Below are 17,570 nucleotides of genomic sequence, written 5' to 3' on the forward strand. Positions count from 1 at the left end.
TTTCTTTGTATGTACTAAATGAAGAGCTGTGGCACAAAAGAACCCTTCAGTCCAGTACTATGCAGGTGTGGGAGTTAACACTTACGTCTCTGTGCACCTCTCCTTCCTGCCTGAGGCAGAGAGACACAACACACGAGCCGTGGGTCATACTTTCTGCCCCGAGTTTGAGCACCACGTAGAGTTTCCTTGTAACCTCGTCATTCAGAAAAGTAGTGGGGAAGCCTCTTGTCTGGGGGAGCTCTTGCAGTCTGCCAATATCATCTTCTCTATCTACCATCAGAGCACCAAGTCAGGTAAGGAGGACGAGGGATTACAATGACTGAATGCTGTTGCAGAACGATCCAGTCCCCTTAATTTTTAGGTTAGAAGAGAGACTATTCTGCGCAGTTGGTAGTAGATGTAATTATCTAAATCGTCTTCGAGGAGGCTTTGGGAGATACTTCCCCTTGCGCAAAGAGTTACGGTGATCAAGATCACCTTTTTAATGAAAAGCTAATGCAGTTAACAGCAATAGTGCTTGATTCTCGGAGCACCCTGCCTTTGTATGTGCTTGCCTTATTGCCTCCACTTCATGAACGGGGTAATGGGGGGGTTCAGGGAAATGAGAGCTTAAAATCCTCCAGTGATCCTGTGGCAGATAGGCAGGATTCTTCTACAACATAACAACATGTTGCAGAATTATTTTATCAACAAATTTTACTTAAAGATGACATTGTTTTTAACTCCTGGGGGAGAAAAGTCGGGAGCGGCATGTTGGTAGGGTAACTGACAACTAGCACCCCACTGGTTACCTGATGTTCATCTATGGAAATATTCCTTAAATAAAATCCCTAAAAGTTGAAAATAATAATTAAAAAAGGTTAAAAATCATGAATTCCCTAAAAGTTTCTCCGAATTCAGCGGTGGTGGAGCCTGTGTCCTGTAATGAATGTGCACCGGCAATGCCTACAGACAGGTTTTGTTCACAGCCCTGTTTCTCATGGATTTTGGCCTGATATGAACTGGGCCATTTGTTTTGACTTCATCCTTTTTTTGGTGGGTTAAAAGTGTTTTCAGTATGACAGCTGAGCTATTTGCTGCTGAGGCAATACAGCTTTCTTTCAAAGGAGATACTGTCTGAACCACTTCTAAATCTTGCTTTCTGGTTTGGTGTATTTGCAAAATGATTTATTTTCCAGCTGCTGAGACGTTGGCAGCTCGGACATCGAGAGATTATCTTCTTGGGACAGTCACAATTCCAACCAGAGACCTGCTGAGAAGAAGATCAGGTAAATACAGCAGCGTTACACTGCTGACGTTCTGGGAAAATGCTGTAGCAATTGCTTAAAACAATTTTCATTCCCATTTATGGGGGTTTTGGTTTGGGTTGGGGTTGGTTTTTTTTAGACCAAAATTCTCTCAGACATTCCACATGCCTTCCTTAAAAGTCCTGTATTAAAAAACTCATATAAGGGTGGCTGTTTGAAGGTCAGGTTTCAGGGTGCAGGATGTAGAGCAGCTGAATTAATAGTAACCGCCTTCGTATTGTGTTCAGTGCCATTTATGTTCTACCTTAAGACGGAAAGTCCAAGAGTAGAAGTGTGCAGCGGAGGGCCAATGATTGCCTTTGAGATGTCAGAGCTGCAAACAAAGGCTTAGATAGGTTAGAAAGCAGTTGGATTAAGTTTTTTTGAACTAAATGTAAAATATGTCCTCGATCTAGTGCTAGTGTGTGATGATAATGTCTTGTAATAATAATGTATTTGTTATGCTCTTGGTTGTTTATGCTATAATCTCAGTGGAGTGCTAGTTTTTTCCAACATGAAGTTTTGGGTTTATCTGTAGTGGGAAGAGAGGCGGAAAAAACTGAGAATGCCTGATTTTATAATTGGAAATTCACGGGATATAGTTTTGTTGTAAAAGGAGTGTCATTAATGAAATGGAAAGTAAAATGCCCTTGGGATCAGAGCTACCGGTGAGTTTTTCTGAGATCTAACAATTTTCAGCTTTTTCACGTTAGAAATCATTTGACAAATTCCAAACTTTCACAAGAAAGAAACACTTCAAGTACTGGTCCTTGGCTAACGACCAGAGAGCGGGAAATCCTTCGCTGATGTTTTTAAAAGGTAGGGTAAGTCTAATGATGATCTTTTCTCCTGAAGGTATTACAGGCTGGTACCCGGTTACCCTTTCTGAAGATTTAATGCCTTCACGCTGCACAAACGTCATGCAGGCCGTTGTGGGAGGGCTGGAACTTTCTGTTACCTTTGCTCATCAAGGTGACAGAGAGCGTGTTTTGGAGGCCGCTAAGCTCTTAGGATGGAACAGTGAAGAGAGCCAAGAAGACGGTGTGGACGATAGCGACGAATGGGAGCAGAGCGCCAATCCAGTGACTGTGACCATCTCGACTCCAAGAGTATGGCTGCCAGTCCACTGCCTGCTGCTTGCAGGCCAGGCACACCTAAATAGGAGCACTTACTGCTACCTCAGGTATAAGCTGTATAATCAGGAAGCCGCGTGGACTTTGCTTCGGAGGCCAAAATTGAGCGACGACACAAAGAATGTTACAGTGGACTTTAAGAAACCAAACAAGGTGACTCTCAGAAGGAGCCAAGGGCTGCTGTGGTTCTTCAAAGAGGAGAAATTAGAAATCCAGGTGTGGTGGGCGTATGGTAAAGAAAATGATGTGGAAAGACCACTTGATACAGATCGACTTATTGGATCTGCCTATGTCGACCTCACAGCATTAGCAGAGAGGTCAGGGACGACATTGACTGTTAGTGGTAAGTTCCTAAAGAACATTGTCATGTCTCCTTCCTCTTTACTGCTGTTTTAGTTTGGTCACTGCTCTCCTCACTTTAAGCAAAACGTTTACAGCTCTGTTTTGTCCTCATGCCACACGGTCTCAACTCCTCCTTTCACTGAAGGTTAAAATGCTTCCTTCTCTGGGTTCAAAACTTAGCAAGTTTAAATGGGTGAAAAATTGGCAGTAATGCTCAGTAAGAGGGAGGGCAGTTAGTGTAGGTGGATTGACGAAGAATGTTTCTTCCAAATTACGGATTTGGCATCATAACAGAGAGAGAAGCAGGAAGAATAATGTCCCTCAAGGAGGATGAACGCCTGCAGTCAGAGCAAAGGGCTAGGCACCAAGAAGGTCGTGAAAACTTCCGCTTTGTTCAGTTACTTAGGCTTCTGTACACAGTATCCATCAGCCACCACCTTGCAGGCGGGTTGGTGGACAGGGTATTGGCTCTTCTTTGGAGTGTGTTCAGGGAAGGGAGAAGGAACAAGAGTTAAAACAGAATTTTTATGCTGCATATGTATTGTGTTTTCCATATATGTGTACGAAATTCACAGAATCCCAGACTCCCAATCAGGCAGGGCTTGGAAGGGCCCTCTGGAGCTCATCCCATCCCACCCCCTGCTGGAGCAGGCACACCCAGAGCAGGGGCACAGGGCTGCGTCCAGGCGGGGGGTGAATGTCTCCAGGGAAGGGACCCCACAGCCTCTCTGGGCAGCCTGTGCCCCTGCTCTGGCACCCGCACAGCAAAGGGGTTTCTCCTCATGTTCAGGTGGAACTTCCCGTGTTCCAGCTTGTGCCCGTGGCCCCTTGGCCTGGCGTTGGGCACCACTGAAAAGAGCCCGGCCCCATCACCCTGACATCCGCCCTTCAGATATTGATAAGCACTGATGAGACCCCCCTCAGGCTTCTCTTCTCCAGGCTGAACAAGCCCAGGTCTCTCAGCCTTTCCTCACCAGGGAGATGCTCCAGCCCCTGATCCCCTTGGCAGCTCTGCGCTGGCCTTGCTCCAGCAGTTCCCTGCCCTTCTTGAACTGGGGGGCCCAGAACTGGCCGCAGCCCTGCAGGTGTGGCCTCAGGACTCTTGGGAAGTTGATGTGCTTTAAATAGTAATCTGAGCTGCCAGTGGGAAAATGAAGGTGCACCCAATTTGGGGGATTGTTTTTAACCTTTATAAGCTGATATTTCTAACTGTGCACTGGGTGATACCTTGCATAGAAATTACATTGGAATACAAAATTCATTCTGCTGGTCTGATGTGATATCTATTCTGCAGTGAACTATACCAGCTTTATTCCAAGATCCTAGTTTTCCTTTGGCTTGTTTAGCTGGTTCTTTGTGAATTCTCTTACAGGGGTTTATCCATTGTTCAGATGCAACGCTGCAGACTTAGCAGGAGCTGCTGTACGGGTTCACATCGTTCTTTCTTCCACTTCTGCTGCTCTGCCCAGCAGACTTCACTGGGCTGAGGAATACAGCAACAGTGAAGATGAAGGCACAGAGAAAGCAGCTGACCTGAGCCCACAGGTCTCTGAAAATCAGAGTCAGAAACTGGCTATAGTAAGTTCAGAAGTCACCAATGGCAAACCACAAGAAGAAGACGGGATGTTTCTGGAAAACACGGTTGCTGTCAATATCCTTGTGGAAAGAGCCATGCATCTAAGTTTAAAAGGTAACATCACCCCTCTCTGTTTTTTTTTTTTTCTGGGATCTGTTCATAACAGGTTCTAATGGAGCAATTTAAAACCAAATCCTCAAACTTTCTCCGGCACAGTGAGTGGTTGTGATGGGTTTTGAACTTGGCCTTGTGGTGTTGCAGCCCCAAGAGCATTGCATCATTGTATAAGTAGAGGGGAAGCGGGAGGTTAAACTGTTCAGCCTATTTCTATTAATAAAACCCAAAATATAAATAATACAATGTTCACTGTTACAGATGACAGCTGAATTCTGAAGTTAAGCGTTATCTGAGTCACTTAACCCCAAGACACTCAAATCTCAAAGGCTCTTGCAAAGCAGCATTTTTAGCGTATAATCACTCTGTAAAGCCGGCTTAGTCGCGCTATCTGGAGACTGCCAGGCACAGCGGGGAGGAAGGGCAGCGTGAGGGCAGAGCAATCTGAGCTCACCCAGCTTTGACACACCGCTTCCCGCTCTGTGGAGTGGGCATCGCAGTTCACTGGCTAGTCGCTGTGCCGAGGGTCACCAAAGGATTGCTCTTTCCTTTTAAATTTACGCTAACCCTATTAAAATATCCCTTCCTAGCAGGTGATGTTCGGTTCTTGATGCGCAGCAGTGTAACACACCAGGTGAATTTGCAGGTTTTTGGAGCCTTTTTGGTTTTGCCTCAAGTTGCAGCGTGTAAATGAATCTCTTTGTTAAAGATGAGTTAAACCCTTTAAAACCCTTCACCTTGGGCACCTCTAGCACGGCGTGGTTTGATCACTTTGTGTTTGCTCAGCACTTGGAGTGATCTCATCTTGTTTGGGCCATTGCACGCTAACTAAATACAGATAGGAGTAAGGAACTGACCCGAGGTGAGTTCACTGGAAACGTCTCTCTTAAGATCAACTGTTTCACAGTCCAGGGGATATGCCAGGAAGGAACACTCAGCGTTTTATGGCGTGATAACACAACTAAAAGAGTCAAAGATAAGCCTGATTTAAGTGCAAGTAACGCTGATACATACTGAGCCCCACAGATGGCTTTTTTATAATCTTCTGGAATTCATGGTCTTTGAAAACCTGATGCAACATTGTTTGCTGCTGCAAAGTTTTTTGATGGGATAAAGGAGGTTTCTTATGATGGTGTGCGCTGTTTCCATCTTCAAACAGCCTCTCATTTTAAGGGACTTTTAGAAGTAACTAAATGAGAGGCAACTGATACACTGAAACAAATAAGCTGGTTTCAAGTAGGGTTTTTCATTCTTCATAACAATTTCCTTATTGTGTACAGATAAAAAGGCTGGAATACGCACCCAGTCCAGTGTGTTACAGATGATAAACTTCCTGCCATTTTGGAAGAATTACTTAAGATACACAATTATCAGAAACCGAGAGAAGAGACAAAATATTTCCCCAAGTCTCTTCATATTTCTCGTGGTCTAAAGTCAACTTTCCTGTTTTCTTTTTCTTCATCTTCCAAATAATACAAAGAAAAGAAACAGCTTAAACTTCATAGCGTTGGAAAGGAATGAAGCTAATTCTATGAAAATACAGAAGTTCTACAAAATGCAGAAGTTCACACCAACAAGTCTTTTCTCTAACTTAGTTCTAACTGCTTTGAGCACTTTTTCGAACAATATTAGAACCAAATTTTCCATGCTGCTTTTAAGGACTGAAGTCACTTTAATCTGCAGCCGCTGACTTCTTCCTGCCATGTTTTTATCCTCTCCCTGTACAGCTCTCGCATCCCCAGGGAAGCGACGTCTGTTCATTTTCTTCTATCCGTGGTGGCCTTTTTTAAAAGTTAACCTTCACCACTGGCCAACGGCTGCTGGACTGGCAGGCGCGGAGCCTTTGATTCTCTCCCCACAGAGCAGCTACAAAACAGAAGCGTAGGAGCGCAAGCTTCTCCGTGGACCTCGCTGGGATCTGCGCCCGTGTATTTATCAGTGGAAGATCATCCCTAGCAAAAGGCGTTTCCCTTCCCACTCCTGGTTTCTCTTCCAGGATGCTCCTTAGAGACATTTTTGTCATATGGACAACAGTTCTTTCAGAATAATGTAAAGAATATATTTCCAGCAGCCCTTCAGCCATGTGGTAGCCATCGGCATGTTACGCTGCCGGTCCGGACCTTGTCGTGCAGGAGGTGCCCTAGGCTTAAAGCTCTTGTGTTTTACCACAATGGTCAGGTCACACATCTCAATTCCTTCCCTCACCTCATCCTTCAAATACTGTTTTTATAAAGCAGAATGAAACTCATATTTCTAAGTGTAACTTCTTTGCAAAGTTCAGACATTTGGAGTTGCTGGGCTAGATCAGGCTCTGTAAGACTCAAAATCACAGAATCCCAGAAAGGTGGGGGTTGGAAGGGCCCTCTGGAGCTCATCCCGTCCCACCCCCTGCTGGAGCAGGCACACCCAGAGCAGGGGCACAGGGCCGCGTCCAGGCGGGGGGTGAATGTCTCCAGGGAAGGGACCCCACAGCCTCTCTGGGCAGCCTGTGCCCCTGCTCTGGCACCCGCACAGCAAAGGGGTTTCTCCTCATGTTCAGGTGGAACTTCCCGTGTTCCAGCTTGTGCCCGTGGCCCCTTGGCCTGGCGCTGGGCACCACTGGAAAGAGCCCGGCCCCATCCTCCTGACACCCGCCCTTCAGATATTGATAAGCACTGATGAGACCCCCTCAGCCTTCTCTTCTCCAGGCTGAACAAGCCCAGGTCTCTCAGCCTTTCCTCACAAGGGAGATGCTCCAGCCCCTGATCCCCTTGGCAGCTCTGCGCTGGCCTTGCTCCAGCAGTTCCCTGTCCTTAAATTCTCCCTTGATTATGGCTGAGCTTTCTTCTTAGAGCTAACAATTCTTTCTCTTATAGCCTGTTCTTTCCCTTGAAGAAAAGCAAGCTAACACTTGAGAACTGCTGGTTTTGCCTTTGACTACAAAGATTGATTTTAGGTCTGCCTTTACACGCAGGAGATGGTAAGCTGGTCTGGACAGGTCTTGCTCCTTTCTCTAAGCTGAGCTCACATTGCCCATGTCTGTGTTTGAATTGTCATACCTACAGTCTTCTCAAACTGTAAAGAGTTTTGTGTGGCATGTTTTAACTGAGGTCTTTGTGGATACTGTAAAAAAAATCTTGTTCTTATGCAAATCCTTGTGGTCAAGGCATAAATGAGAATTATTTTTAGTTAAATCAGATTCATACTCGTCAGTTTGGATCATTCTGTGAGCAAGGCCTTGGAAAAGCCAAAGCCACATGCTGAGCCCTTGGAAAGCAGAAAGGAGGAAACAATCTGTAATAACTGAGTGATAGCTGGTTGCAAAGTCTGATCTTGTTTCCCCTTGGCTGAGTCCTAGCAGATCTCGCCAGCTACAAATTCACCATCCAAAGCGCTCTGTAAGCAGTAAAATGCTGCTACAGCTTTACAAGCCATGATATGCTGCAGCAAATTAATCTCACTAATGTGAGCATGAGTAAAAGGGTCCAAGCCTGGAGGAAGGGTCACATGCAGAAGGGAGGGGACCCTGAGCATCTCTCCTCCTTTTTGGGCTATAATTCAGTGCAAGCAATTGTATAATTTCTGCATTTTTCATTCAGTAATCTCTAGTCCAGGAGAGCCAGCATCATCTGGGGAACACCTAGCTCCATCCCTTAATTTGACCTTGTGTTCATCTGATGATAAACTATCTGCGTCTAAGTGCAAACATACCCAGTTAAGTCAGACTAGTTAATTCATGACCTGTTTTCTCACAAACCTTTTCCCAGGTTATTTCAGGATAAGTGAGGGAGAAAATGCTTACGGTTCCAGCCCTGAATTACGTTTATGCAAGGAGTCTTGTGAAGGTTTGGCGGGCGCATTGCAGAGCAAATGCCATCCTCGTGGCTTACCTTGGCTGTCACAAAGGTCTAGTTTGTGCGTGGATTAAAAATGGTATTTCCTGAAGCTACTTAAAAACAATTTCAGCAAAGCCTGCCTGCTACCCCACGTATAGCTCCCTGGACTAGGACAGGAAAGCAATTGTTTTTTCCCCTCCCTAATCCTGATATAAACTTTGATATTTTGGCCAAAATATTACCGCCTCACCTACCCTAGACTTTCTCCCCTCAAATTTCCTGCTGGTGCAGGAGCAGAGCTGATGGGAGCACGCAGGCACTGAATAGTGATGGGTATCTTACTTTCCACATGCTCTATCCCTGCTCAAAGCATATACCGTGTGAAAATGGCATCAAGTGTAGCCTGATGAAGTTTGCTGATGACACCAAGTTGAGTGGGGCAGTAGGCACTCCAGAAGGGAGAGCTGCTCTGCAGGGAGATCTGGAGAGGCTGGAGGAGTGGGCCAGCAAGAACCTTATGAAGTTCCACAAGGACAAGTGTAAGATCATGCACCTGGGAAAACATAATCCAGGAGTGCAGCACAGACTGGGACCCACCTGGCTGGGGAGCAGCTCTGTGGGAAGGGACCTGGGGGTCCTGGTGGGCAGGAAGGTCAACATGAGCCAACAGTGGCTGCTGCGGCCAAGAAGGCCAACAGGGTGCTGGGCTGCATCAAAAAGTGCATCGCCGGCAGAGATAAAGAAGTCATTATCCCGCTCTACTCAGCGCCGGTCAGGCCACACCTGGAGCGCTGTGTGCAGTTCTGGTCCCCGCTGTACAAAGAGGATGTGGCCAGGCTGGAAGGGGCCCAGAGAAGGGCCACCAGGATGATCAGAGGACTGGGCAGCTGCCGTATGAGGATAGGCTGGGAGAGCTGGGTTTGTTCAGCCTTGAGAAAAGGAGGCTCAGAGGGGATCTCATCCCCATGTACCAGAACTTAAGGGGCAGCTACAAAGAAGATGGAGACTCCCTTTTTACACGGAGTCCCATGGAGAGGACAAGGGGGGATGGACACAAGTTGCCCTTGGGGAGATTCCGATTGGACACGAGGGGGAAATTTTTCACAGTGAGGACAGTCGCCACTGGAATGATCTCCCCAGGGAAGGGGTTGACTCGGCCACGTTGGGCACCTTCAAGAGCCGTCTGGGCAGGGTGCTGGGCCGTCTTGTCTAGGCTGGGCTCTTCCTGGAAAGGTTGGACTAGATGATCCCTGAGGTCCCTTCCAACCTGGCATTCTGGGATTCTGTGTGTGAAAATACAGGGAACTGTGACAGCTGATCTGTAACACAAACTCCCACTTCTGCAACGGCTGTGAAGGGCGCTGGGAAAAGTTGGGAGGGAAGCCAGCAAGGATTGGAAATTAAATTGTATGTACCGCTTTTTCCTCTGTATTTAAATCTCCATAACAGATTGAGAGCGGTACTTGTTTCTGTCTTGCAGGGACCTTCAGTTTCTCTATTTCAGTCTTTCTGAGATTAACTAATTGAAGCTATAAAAAAGTTAATTAATCCTGGGGTATCGTTAACACCGGCAGTGCGTTTTCTTACTCAGTCAGCACAAGTGAGCTTCTCAGAAATCAGCTGTGAAGTCAAACTGCTTTTTGTAACGCTGGGTGTTTTCTGTGTTTGCAGCTGGGATTGCCAGGCTCTGTGGTCCAGCATGGAGGATAGATCAAGCACTGGAATAGGGTCCTAGGGACCTGGGTTTTATTCCTAGCTTTGCCTCTGACTGCTCAGATGATCTTGGACAAATAGTTTTTCTCTTTCTCCCTTGAATATTCCAGTTTCTGCTCTGTAAAAGGGTCATGTTGTATTTGCTCCCATTGTAAATATAAATTATTTTCAGCTCCACCAATGAAAAGGAGTATTTCTACATGGAGTATTTTTACACGGAGTCCCATGGAGAGGGCAAGGGGGAATGGATACAAGTTGCTCTTGGGGAGATTCCGATTGGACACGAGAGGGATATTTTTCACAGTGAGGACAGTCACCACTGGAATAATCTCCCCAGGGAAGGGGTTGACTCGGCCACGTTGGACACCTTCAAGAGCCGTCTGGGCAGGGTGCTGGGCTGTCTTGTCTAGGCTGGGCTCTTCCTAGAAAGGTTGGACTAGATGATCCCTGAGGTCCCTTCCAACCTGGAATTCTGGGATTCTGTGATTTCCTAGATGGTGGATTTCTTGTTAATTATCTGTTTTTAATTGCTGAACTGCCTTTAGATTTTTTTTTTAATTATTTATAACAAATCTGTACTTAATTCTGTGTAATTTTAGGGAGTCCTTTGACAGAACGTGAAGTAACAGCCCCCAGTAGCTGTGTATCGTTTGCCGTTGCTGGTGCAGATGCTCCGATAACCACTTCAGTAATAGAAAATACGGACTCACCGGTCTGGGACTTTCAGCACCAAGCAAGGTAAGCGATGTGGACTCGCACAGACACACTGTGGATCTGACAGCTGGGCTAGGTGTGAAAAGGACACATCCAGTCTGGGGGTATTTTTCTACTTAGAGGACCTTGTACTCTCAGCTAAAAATGCTTCTTTCCATGTTTTCTGATCACCACGTGCTCATATTGGGTGAAAAGTTGTTTGAGGAGGCTTGGTCTTAAAGCTAAAGTGAGGAAGGGCAGTTTGACATAAACAGAACCTTGGCTGCATTGTATTTTGGCTTAATATCGTGGGTGAGACAGTCTATTTCCACTCGTCTGTAGTTTCCCCATCTAGAGGATGGGGCCATGTCATGGTTCAGTCCCAGTCAGCAACTCAGCACCAGGCAGCCACTCGCTTGCTGCCCCCAGCCCTGTGGGACGGGGGAGAGAATCGGAAGGGCCAAAGTAAGAAAACTCGTGGGTTGAGACAAGAACAGTTTAATAATTAAAATAAAACAGTAATAACAACAATAATAATAATATAATGAAAAACAAAATAGAGTGAGGTGAAACCTCAGGAGGGAGGAAAACCCAAACCACAAGCGATACAACCACTCACCACCCACCAACCAACGCCACCAGTCCCCGAGCCATGACCACTGCTTCCCCTGGCCACCTCCCCCCAGTTAATGTACTGGGCATGACATCACATGATATGGAATGTCCCTTTGGCCAGTTTGATCAGCTCTCTTGGCTGTGCCCCCTCCCCTCCCGGCTGCTTGTGCCCCCGGCAGAGCCTGGGGAGCTGGAAAAGCCCTTGACTAGTATGAGCACTGCCCAGCAACAGCCAAACATCGGTGTGTTATCAACGTTATTCTCATACTAAGCCCAGAGCACAGCACTGGGCCAGCTGCAGGGAAGAAAATTAACTCTATCCCAGCTAAAACCATGACAGGCTGCAAATTGCTAAAGGGTTCTTGCTAAGATTAAGTAAGACTTGATCCAATTTATTGCCTTTTTCTGCGTGTTTTACTTTGTTTCATGCTTAGAAATTATGCTCTGGTTCAGGACCAGAGCTCTAAGCTTGGATTCACCTATTGAAACTTTATATATCTGGAAGTTAGGTTTCTGACTCCGAGCTGTCTGGCTGTGGCCTCCTCTGCAGTCACTGGGGAGGCACAGGCACCTCCAGACAGTTAGTCATTTGACTTGTGTTAGAGACCCAACTTAGGACAAAATTCCCTAAGGATGATGCCTGTTTCTCTGCCAAAACAGTGTAGGGAACATAGCTCGGACTTAGACATCTGAGCCTCGATTAGAGCAGGTGAATTGACCACTCCAAGGAACCTCAGCAGATCAGACCATACATGGTAGTGTTTAGAAATAAACCTGTGTCTGCAGCCTTGTGGTTTCCCCAATGTTTCTATACCAGATTTTAAACTAATTCCAAAGCAGCAGCCAAAAGCGTTCTCTAAACAAGGTGGAACAAGCCTGTTACAGGCGACAGGAAAGCATATTGAGGGTATTCTGTCCATAACAAAATGCATGCAAATACATACCGGTGCCTCCACAGGAGCGGGCTTTTCTGCCAGGCTGCTGAGTTGGGTTTTTGGCTTTAGGGAGTTTGTAATATGAAGATGAAACCATTGAAAGACTGACAGCTGAACGTTCAAAGTTTTGTTTCATAGGTTGCTTATGTTCAGAGTCATATCTGAATTGCTTCAAGCAACTTAAAAGCTGTTCTACATTCGACACTTGGGTTTCCAGGGTAGTTTTTTCCAGAAATCCACTTCAAATATTACAGCTTTCAACGATAACCCCAGTGCTTTGCTGTCCCTGTATTACTGAGTCATGAGATAAACTGTATTTCCAGTTCGTTGTGGTTTTATTGTCCTGTCTTTGAAATTCACAACAAGAGCCAGGAGGGGGAAATACTTCTTGATTAAGCAAAAGCCAAACCCGTGTAAAGGTAGTTATGCTTTTGAGGGCTCAATGATTTGGGGTTTTGTTGTGTTCCACCCCTCCATCATTCCAGAAGGAAACTAATTTGTCTGGATAGGCACAATGGCATTGAATCCTCAGGGGCATTTTACGGCACTTCCCCTTTTTTCCTACTTTGCATAACAAATTATGATTTTGTTCTTAACAGATTATCCAAAGAACTTCTCCTGGATCCACAGCAAACCTTGGTCTTCAAAGTGTGGCATAAAGCAGGTAAAGTTTGTGGTGTGGTATTGAGAGGAGTGACTTTTCTGCATCCCCTTCCTCGGGTGACTTGTATTTAATACAAGTAAAGTAAATGCTATTAAGTAAACTAGAGAGTAGAATTCTAAAGACATTTTTTATCTTGCACTAGAGAAATGCTGGAGATAAATACCCATTGATTTCCTGCCCCTCATCATCCTTTTTTTCCCATTAATCTTCTGGCAAGGATTGGTTCCGTTTTTAATTTGGCAGTACTTTAAAAGTAGACTTTTACCAGTGAAGGAAATTTTTTACCGTGTCTTTCACCAGAACAGTGCAGGACAGCCAGGGGGTCAGGCCCAGCCAGCACGGCTGCATGAAAGGCAGGTCCTGCCTGACCAACCTTATCTCCTTCTGTGACAGGGTGGCCCCCCTGGTGGGTGAGGGAAAGGCTGTGGGTGTTGTCAGCAACCTCCCAGAGAAGCTGGCGGCTCATCGCTTGGACGGGTGTGCTCTTAACTGGGGAAAAAACTGGCTGGCTGGCCGAGCCCAGTGAGTTGTGGTGAACGGAGCTGAATCCAGCTGGCAGCCGGTCACGAGCGGGGTTCCCCAGGGCTCAGTGTTGGGGCCGGTCTTGTTTAACGTCTTTATCAATGGTCTGGATGAGGGGATCGGGTGCACCCTCAGTCAGTTTGCAGGTGACACCAAGTTGGGTGGGAGTGTTGATCTGCTGGAGGGCACGAAGGCTCTGCAGAGGGACCTGGACAGGCTGGATCCATGGGCCGAGGCCAATTGTGTGAGGTTTAACAAGGCCAAGTGCCGGGTCCTGCCCTTGGGTCACACCAACCCCAGGCATCACCCCAGGCCTGGGGCAGAGGGGCTGGGAAGTGCCCGGCGGAGAAGGCCCTGGGGGTGCTGGCTGACAGCCGGCTGGGCATGAGCCAGCAGTGCCCAGGTGGCCAAGGAGGCCACCAGCCCCCGGGCTTGTGTCAGCACTGGTGTGGCCAGCAGGAGCCGGGCAGGGATGGGGCCCCTGTGCTCGGCCCTGGGGAGGCCCCACCTCGAATGCTGGGCTCAGGTTTGGGCCCCTCGGGACAAGAAGGCCCTGGAGGGGCTGGAGCGTGTCCAGAGAAGGGCAGCGGGGCTGGGGCAGGGTCTGGAGCACAAGTGTGCTGGGGGGTGGCTGGGGGAGCTGGGGGGGTTTAGCCTGGAGAAGGGGAGGCTGAGGGGAGCCCTTCTCGCTCTCTGCAGCTGCCTGAGAGGGGCTGGAGTGAGGGGGGGGCTGGTCTCTGCTCCCAAGTCACCAGTGACAGGACGAGAGGGAACGGCCTCAAGCTGCGTCAGGGGAGGTTTGGGTTGGATGTGAGGGAAAATGCCTTCCCTGCCAGAGCGGTCAGGCCCTGGCACAGGCTGCCCAGAGAGGTGGGGGAGTCCCCGTCCCTGGGGGGGTTCAACCACCGTGTAGCCGTGGGACTTGGGGCCATGGTTTAGGAGTCCTGGGGGTGTTGGGTTGGGGGTTGGCCTTGATGATCCAAGAGGTCTTTTCCAACCTTAATGATTCTGTGATTCTATGATTTATATGCTGTTTGTTGTCTCTCCAGTTGGTTGAAGTGTGGCCCGCCAGTTGTAATCAAATTTTTTTACATTGACATGGATATATTTTAACAATTGCTCTTGTACCCTGTCTCAGCATTCACCGGGGGAACTGAAGGCCTTGAGTTTCAAACCTTACAACATAAAAGCTTTTTGTAAACATTTTTACTGAACCTGCTGTTTGTTGGTAAATGATAAAAGATCCTGCTAATAGTCCAAACTGGTGTTTGCCCAGATCCTCCAATATTTAATTGGTACCAAGCAAGTGCAAAAATCTGTGTGTTTGTTGGTGGAAAGACAGCCCAGCTTCTTCCACTCAAACTGCTAGGACATGATCTTTAAAATGCTGGAGTTTTTTCTTTCTTGTTACATATTAAAGGTTCAGCTGCCAGATTTCTTGCTTCAAAAATAAATTTCCTGAGTAGCTCAGATTTTCTCTGTATCATGCAGCGTACCACGTGTACACGTTGATTCTCCTGCCAATCCCTCTCCCTGTCCTGGTCTTTCATTTCCTCTGCAGGGATGTTTTTAGCTGAATGAAACTGCTAGGGTGATCCAGATAATAGCCTCTTCTTGGACAGGACTGTTTGTTCTGTACTTCAGATAAATTCGCAAGACAGAAAAGATTAAATATACAAAAAACACAACAGTGTAATGACAAAACAGCGTCTTTTAAAGTTTTGGCAAGGCAAAAAGGGACAAAACAGGAGTTTCTGACATGAGAAAACAATTCCAGAGGTGGAGTGCACTTGCCAAGGTCCCTGAATTGGTCTCCAGGTTTATGTCAGGCCACACCTGGAGCGCTGTGTGCAGTTCTGGTGCCTGCTGTACAAAAAGGATGTGGCCAGGCTGGAAGGGGTCCAGAGAAGGGCCACCAAGATGATCAGAGGACTGGGCAGCTGCCGTATGAGGATAGGCTGGGAGAGCTGGGTTTGTTCTGCCTTGAGAAAAGGAGGCTCAGAGGGGATCTCATCCCCATGTACCAGTACTTAAGGGGCAGCTACAAAGAAGATGGAGACTCCCTTTTTACACAGAGTCCCATGGAGAGGGCAAGGGGGGATGGACACAAGTTGCCCTTGGGGAGATTCCGATTGGACACGAGAGGGAAATTTTTCACAGTGAGGACAGTCGCCACTGGAATGATCTCCCCAGGGAAGGGGTTGACTCGGCCACGTTGGGCACCTTCAAGAGCCGTCTGGGCAGGGTGCTGGGCCGTCTTGTCTAGGCTGGGCTCTTCCTGGAAAGGTTGGACTAGATGATCCCTGAGGTCCCTTCCAACCTGGCATTCTGGGATTTTTTCACATCTGTTTGTCTCTTCTTTCCAGCCCATTTTCAAGCTGAATATTTTTCCCTTTATTACAACCCTGGTTTAATTAGTTCGTCTCATTAAGTATTGCATAGGGTACGTAACCCTTGTGTCCTTTCTTACACCTGCAGCAAGACCCGCATCCTGCTGGGAATTATTCCCCGTGTAAGTGTTGATGTTATCAAGAGCTGCAGCGGGGACAACTATTTTGGCAAGTCCGTAGGGAGGAAGCCGGTTTATTGCTTGAAACAATTCTTCATGCTGCTCAGTCAGGCACCGGCAGCCTCTTAGTTTGAAGCATGGTAACAACCAAAATCTAAGTGTCTTTTCTTGTTGTTCTTTTGTCCTTGCTTTTTTTATTCCACTTTTTACTTGCTCTTTCCCTCATGAGAGCCGTCAGCTTTTAAACCACTCTTTTCAGTTTTCTAAGATGTCTTTCCCTCTAAAACCTAGATATATTTCAAGGGCTAACTGACTGATTTTTAGCATTCCTGAAAATGTTTTATTTAAATTAATACGTGCTTTATACTCTTCTTCCCCAGAGACCGAGCGAGTGATAGGATTTGCCTCGGTGGACCTTTCTCCTCTTCTTTCTGGCTTCCAGCTCGTGTGTGGCTGGTACAATATTACGGACTTCAGTGGGCAGTGCCGAGGGCAGATCAAAGTAGCAGTTTCCCCTCTTCAAAACATAAATAATCTCAAAGAAGAAAGGCAGGCAAGGATCCGGACCCAGCCAGCAAGTTCTTCAGTACGTACTTCAGTTTCCTCCCCTGTGCATATCTGATTAGATTCCTAATAATCAGCACAAATATATCAGTCACATATAGGAGTGTTTAAGTGTTTAATATATCAGTGTTTAATAATTGTGCTGTGTGTTTCCGTGGTAGCTGCAGGTTACAGCGCTCATTCAAGCCTAAGTCACAATCATCTCCAGTGGCTTCTGTCCCTACATTGCTTCTCTGTGGATGTTGGGGTTTTTATTGTTAGGAGAATGTTCGGTGGGTTTGGGTGTCTGGTGCCTTTCTCTTTGCTGCTTTGGGTGGCAGCTGATGCCCAAAACCATACTTCAGATTCAGCCTTTCATTGGTTAGGAAATGCCTAATTTGGCAGGAATCTATTTTTTCTGGAAGATTTGCCATTTGTTGTGTGTGTTTCATTCTTGACACTTCCCAGTCACGCTGGGGTGTGATATACACCTGGCATGGAGCCCTTATACCCTACCTTCCATCAGTTTACTCTTCACTAGCATGGGGGGAATTAACAAATAGTTCTGAAATAAGTGTTGTTAAATGATACTTCAGCTCAGTGCTGGAAAAGCCTTTGAAAATGTAAAGCTATTTAGAAAACTTAAGTTTTTGTTTGCTAGCTCAGCAAGATGCTACTTCAATTTCTCTCTTTTCTTGCTGTGGAAGGTTCATGTGTGGTGTTCCTCTTTATTCCAGGTGAAGGCCAGCTTTCCAGCATTTCCCAGTAATGCTACAAGCCTTTCCAAGCAGATATTGAATACCTTGTCAAAGGAAGTCAGTGTCCCCACTCGAGAACGGTAAGTCAGCTGACTATTGGTCATTTTTATAGTTTTCAGGACTCAGAAATCTGCTTATCTGAAGGCTATTGCCTCCACTGAAAAGAATATCAAGGCCTGTCAAAGGTCTTACCCTGTGTTTGGAGTTAAAGGTTATACCAGCTTCCCTTTGGTGGCCCAGGAGATGGAAGTGCTGAGGCCAGTACCTTTTTGCAAAGCCCAGATCTTCTTTTTCTTCTCAGTAATGTTTCTTTTGTTTCATTACATCCTTCTACACTAGGATTTATGCTATG

At 46.7% G+C, this 17,570-nt stretch overlaps 1 protein-coding gene across 6 annotated transcripts in view; it reads left to right on the forward strand.

The window, feature by feature from the left end:
- The window catches only part of C2CD3 (C2 domain containing 3 centriole elongation regulator), a 59,905-nt gene that overhangs the window by 27,265 nt on the left and 15,070 nt on the right, over positions 1-17,570 (forward strand). For all 6 annotated transcript variants that reach the window (XM_075107372.1, XM_075107719.1, XM_075107552.1 and 3 more), the window contains exons 21-28: positions 25-293; positions 1,179-1,268; positions 2,142-2,762; positions 4,134-4,451; positions 10,579-10,717; positions 12,822-12,886; positions 16,298-16,503; positions 17,198-17,298. In XM_075107372.1, the coding sequence (XP_074963473.1) occupies positions 25-293; positions 1,179-1,268; positions 2,142-2,762; positions 4,134-4,451; positions 10,579-10,717; positions 12,822-12,886; positions 16,298-16,503; positions 17,198-17,298 (1,809 nt within the window). The remainder of the gene's footprint in view (positions 1-24; positions 294-1,178; positions 1,269-2,141; positions 2,763-4,133; positions 4,452-10,578; positions 10,718-12,821; positions 12,887-16,297; positions 16,504-17,197; positions 17,299-17,570) is intronic.

Source organism: Phalacrocorax aristotelis, chromosome 1 (assembly GCF_949628215.1).
Source record: "Phalacrocorax aristotelis chromosome 1, bGulAri2.1, whole genome shotgun sequence".
NCBI classification, from domain to species: Eukaryota; Metazoa; Chordata; class Aves; order Suliformes; family Phalacrocoracidae; genus Phalacrocorax; species Phalacrocorax aristotelis.